Raw genomic sequence first — 5663 nt, 5'->3', positions numbered from 1 at the left:
GGTTATCATCATCAACTTGTTTCCACCTCTTTTATGAATGATTTTTTTGTTTGATCCTGCAAATACCATGCTATGTCCCAAATTAGTAGCCAGATACACATTGCCACGGCGACTTAAAAATCATTTGGCATGTCATATTAAATCATGTTGCCATGTTCAATTAAGTATGTCTTGCCATGTCCTTTTCAAATTTGTTTTGTCATGTCTACTACTGTTTTTGTGTACTTATGGAAACTATCATATAACATGTTTCAATAGTTTAGTTTCTACTACCTTAGCAACTTATGTTTCTTTTCCGCGTGGCATTTTTTGTGCAAAGATATCATGGCGATTTGTGACCCACATGAATTTTTTAATTTTTTTTTCGCAGATTTTGAACGGTTCACATTTTTCAAAATTTGCCATCTTAGGATTACAGAATTTCCAACAAGTTGCCATTAGTTTTTTGTTAATAAAATTGCTACATTTTTCATGAGTCCATCACAATTTTTTCCTAATGTTCCAATGATTCAGGGAAAACAGCAAAGGTTTTTGTATCTTGTCATGTGATAAGTATAAACTTTTATAAATTTGCTACTTTATATGATAACTTTCCAACATTTTGTCATGCTCTTTGAGAATAAAAATTTCCTAAATTTTCCATGTATCAGTTGCATATTGCATTTTGCCATCTTTCTAAAATGTGCAATTATATAGGAAAATAGAATGCTTTATTTTTATGTTTGCATGTCATAAGTATAATTTAATATAAAATTGCAACCTCTGGATTACAAAATTTCCAACATCTTTCCATGTGTTATATAATAAAAATTCATACATTACGAGTACAATATTTTTCAAAGTTTTTCATGATCTATAGAACATTTTCTCCCAAATGTACCTTTTATTGTGGCAATTTTAACTTTGCATGTTTTCCCATACAGTACCATAGCAATTTTCCTGGCATATTTATTTGTATATAACGTGGCAATATTTTTTCTACCATGTCAAAATTATTGACAGGGGAAATTTTATAAATACATATTGGTGGCTTTTATAGGCATTTTTTATATAATAGCCATACAAAGATTTACAAAATCTCCAACAATTTACCATGCTTTTTGGAGAATAAAATTCCTATTTTCCCACCTGCATATTACATTTGGTTCTCTAGAAGTGGCAATTATTTAGGGAAACATAATTTATTTTTAATTTTTCATATGATAAGTGTAAACTGTTTTAAATTTTTTCCATTTGAATGTTACAATTTTTTTTAAAAATTTCCAGGTGTCATGTAGCAGAAAATTTTCAGCTACAGTTACAAACTTGTTTCTAAGTTGTCATGCTCTATATATTATTTTTCTCGAAAATTTGGCATGGACCATGGCATTTTGTACTCCATATGTTTCTTGGTATAGTACCATGGCAATTTTTTCATGCTTATGTATTCTTTATTGATCATTGCATTTTTATTGCATATAGCATGGCAAATTTATTGAAGATGCCATGTGAATCGCTAGAAACATGCCAATGTTTTCTATATATCATCGCCAATTAATACTACATACCGATGGCACTTTTTCCTACAGTCATGGCAATTTTAAGATGACAATTTCTACGGGCTAGGTTAATTTTATACATTTTACTCGTGCCAAATTTATGCATTTTTGCTTTTACGTATCTTTTTTTGTGATGACATATTTGTTTTTCAAAAAACAATTAACCGGGCCTATCCCGTTTCCCCCCGCGTTCATATATTCTAGGCCATCTTGCCATCGCACTGAACCCCCGCTAGAGCGAACGCCTGAGGGACACGATAAGGGTTCATTCGTTCAACCTCCCCGACAAAATGTTGGGAGCAACTAAATAAGGGGTACCCCTTCGGGAGGGAACCCAACATGCACTTTTGGTGGGTTGTGGGAGTGTGCCACTTGGTGCACCCAGTCGTCACCATGTGTCATGCGTTGGGCGCACCCCCCGGAACACAATTGTCTCTTTTTCTGCACTCATTTTCATTTGTTCCATTCTTTTTGTATTTGGGGTTTTCAGACTATTCTCAGGTTCCCTAAGTTTTTCTTGATTTTTGGTTTATTTAATTATTATTTCTCGTCTGAAGCACAACTTGTAAAAAGCCACTTGTGCTTCCTGAAAAAGGAAAAGCATGGTTATGCTTATGCGAGAACAAAACCGTGCTTCCCGAAAAAGAAAAGAACAACTGTATTTTTTGAAAAAGGGAAAAGCATACTCATCCTTCCAAAAAATAGAGAAAAAGACACAACCCTGCTTCCAGTTCCCTTTATTTCGGTTTCTGGTTTTTTTTTCCGGTATTTTTCCCGGTTTTGGTTTTCCCTATTCTTGGTTTATACTTTTCTAGTTTCATAAAAAAAGTTTGTTAAAACCTATTAACATGGGATCTAATTTCACAGATCTCAATGCCAGAAATTGAACGGTGAAAATGGTTCGCGATTTGAACGCATGGTTTAAGAGATAAAACATTAAAAAACTAAATCTTGGAAAAAAAGGAAAAACTCCCTGGTTGCGATAAGTGGCGTGCATGCAGTGTACCACTTGTCACCACGAGAGAAGGCGAGGGTGATTTTTGCAACCGGTGCCCCACAATTTAGTGATTTCGTGGAACGATCGTTCCTTCGGGGTACCTCTTTAAGCTGAAGTTTGCACTATACTAGTGTCCAAAGGTATAAGCGTATCCTGAACATCACCAAATGGGCTGGGCCCATCGCGTTTCCTCAACCTTTTTTTTTCTGCTTCAACAACCAATTTATCAGATAGTACGTCTTAGATCGGAAGAAAATGCAAAATTATTTGGACCATGAGTTGCTTTATTTTACATAGAGGAGGGAGAAAGAAGGGGGGGGGGGGGGGGGATACATTGTTTCCTGGAAAACCAAAAAAACTTTGAAGATCTTCTTTTACTATCTAAAATAATTGAAGCTTTGGAAAGATGATGATGATATTCGATAGTTGCCTCAACTATTGTAGTTTGGTGTAACGTACTACCTCTGTAAACAAATGTAGGAAGTTTTTGCAGTTCATGCGCACACGCACAAGGAAAGTTAAGCACTACAAGAGGAGAGAATGAACTCCAACAAAAGGAAACCAATAATCCAATCAATCTAGAAAAGAGTACTCCCTCCATCCGGAATTAGTTGTCGCTCCGGATGTATGTAGCACTATTTACAGACGGAAGAAGTATGTCCCATGGCACATCGTTCTGATCAACATCCTCCTTACTAACTACGTAGTTCCCTGCAATGCCTTTTATGTCACCAGCAGTTCAGACAATCAGGTATATTAGTGTCCTCAGGGCTGCTCTTTTGGGTCAGGGGATCCACCTCCCGTCCCCAGTATGCCAGTGGTGAAAGGTTCGACGGACGTTTGCAAACTTTCTGGCCCTTCTGCAGTAATCCTCTTGCACAGTGCATCGCAGTTGCTTATTACTTCAGTTAACCTGCCCTTCAATTCACCAACTTCCACCTGCAATAGATGAACTGCGAATATTTCGTAATGCAATGTCAATGAATAGTTCCAGTTTCTCCATTGATTGTTCTATATCTATCTAATAAAACACTGCATTTGTTACCTTCAGCAAGATTGTGAGAGGTTGATCTCATCGAAGTAACAGAGTAATTGAACCGCTGGAGAAGTTTAACAGCCAATGCATCTGCCGTTTCTATCTTATTTTCTAGCTCTCCCTGCAATACATAAGAGCTCCTCTCTATAAAATGGTTGACAATGGAAGGCATGAATTGCAAATTTTACAATATCAAATCTCTTCAACTATGTTCTAAGTAATGGATAATTACCATGAGCACTTAGAATTGGTCAGTTAAGTTATGTATTGTACTTTCTAGGCGCATCCTTCAATATCTACTCTACTCTACAAGCATAGTGTGATGCCAATGGTTTTATTAACTTGAATAGAGGGTTGTAGCAAAACCATCAGTTTAAAATGTGATAGAAATGTGATACAAGTGCTAAAATTCGTAGCTCGAGAAACCAAGCTATGAACATCCCAAGTGTCAGCAAACAGAACAAGCACCAGTTCATGAAGCAATATGTTATTTCCGACAGGAACAGAAGAAGATTTCTCAACATTGATGAGTAGCCTGAAAGCGCTATATCCTATCCAATTGCCACAATATAGCATGAGATGAGACGCAGTTGCTTCCATAAGTTAAGTGAGAAATATCTTCTGCAAGTTACTGTCTCTTTATAAACAACATCAAAACAAATTTTGTACCTACCTGTCTTCCACTGATTTCCTTGGCCATCTCTTCTTGCCATTCACGGTACATAGCAAAAAGCTCAAACATCAGATTTGGACTCAAATTGCCTACAGATAATCACCAAGAAATGGATGAGCTCGTGCCAACACCTATGATAGGTCCAACTAACTTGCTGCTAATTTTGGTCAGAGTATAGGTTTCCACAACGTCTTCTTCCCAATACTCTGACCAAAATTGCAGCATGCCGCTTACTCACCAGAGGCGGCCAAGGAGGAGCCGGAGGGTTTCCGTACAAGAATATCAGTGAAGCTGGTCTCCGTCTCCGAGCCCGCCGCTGGCTGACCGCTCAACAGCGGCGGGGCCTTCAAAATCCCCAATCAAAATGCTAAAATTAGCAGTAAAAAAACCACAGCGAGGAGAAAAGGACCGATGGATTCATGTTCTTACGATGGTAAGTGACCGGATGCGGCGGAGGAGAGGGTCTTCGTTCGCGGCGTCGCGCCGGCCGTCGGATACCGTCGTGATCTCGTCCGCCCACTGCGGTCGCTGCTGCTGCTGCGTCTGCCTGGCCAGGAGAGACTCGGAAGCCCCCATGGGATGGGAGTTCGGTCGCGGCAGGGCCTAGGAAGGAGAGGGAGGCGGGGGGAGCGCTCGCCGGGAGAAGCTGCCGGAGTTGGACGGAGGAGGCAACACCGCCACGGGGTCGCAGGCTTGCAGAGGGCGCCCCTATATCTCGCTGATGGCCGAGCGAGATGGGCTGGCCCACGCGCGCGGCAGGCCACGGCCTTTTCTCTTGATACTTCATTTTTGTACTTTATTGCAAAAAACACTCTTCAAAACATATTTTAAAAATGCGGAACATGTATTTGAAATATGTTGAATAATATTAAAAATATTAACGAGTATTTAAAGTATGTTAAACAAGTATTTGAAAATGTTGACTAAGTATTAAAAATGCTGAAAAAGTATTCGATAAATGTTGAACAAGCGTTCGGACAATGTTGAATGTGTATATAAAAATGTGAGCACTTATTAAAAGAATGAGTAATTATTTTTGTTCTTGTATATAAAACTGTTAATCAAGCATTTGAAAAAAATGTTGAAAAATTATTTTAAAAATGTTAATCAAGCATTTGGGAGATATTAAATGTGTATAGAAAAAATATTGATCATGTATTAAATAAATGATGAATATTTTTGATCATGTACATAAAAATGTGAATCATGCATCTAAAAATATGTTGAACAAGTGTTTGAAGAATGTTAGTCCAAGTGTTTGGAAAATGTTAAATGTGTATAAAAAAATATTGACCATTTATTCAGAAAATTTAATATTTTTATTTGAAAACCATTATTCAAGCACCCTGTTCAAGAATTCGTCTGATTAACCAGTTGACATGCCGATTAACCCCTACTCATAGGGTCACCGAGTAGCTG

The 5663-nt window shown here is 37.9% G+C and overlaps 1 protein-coding gene across 1 annotated transcript; it reads right to left on the bottom strand.

Annotated features, from left to right (window-relative positions):
- Positions 1-3100: 3100 nt before the first annotated feature.
- On the bottom strand, positions 3101-4948 carry LOC123094396 (uncharacterized). The gene is made up of 5 exons (XM_044516411.1): positions 4674-4948; positions 4483-4588; positions 4245-4333; positions 3581-3692; positions 3101-3488 (listed from the first exon to the last, which is right to left on the bottom strand). Exons 1-5 carry the CDS (start codon positions 4818-4820, stop codon positions 3301-3303), a joined length of 642 nt encoding a protein of 213 aa, XP_044372346.1. The 5' UTR covers positions 4821-4948; the 3' UTR covers positions 3101-3300.
- Positions 4949-5663: the final 715 nt, after the last annotated feature.

The sequence above is a fragment of the Triticum aestivum genome, chromosome 4B, assembly GCF_018294505.1.
Source record: "Triticum aestivum cultivar Chinese Spring chromosome 4B, IWGSC CS RefSeq v2.1, whole genome shotgun sequence".
NCBI lineage: Eukaryota > Viridiplantae > Streptophyta > Magnoliopsida > Poales > Poaceae > Triticum > Triticum aestivum.
The sequence above is the reverse complement of the archived record's forward strand: the minus strand, read 5'-3'. Positions and strand labels throughout refer to the sequence as shown.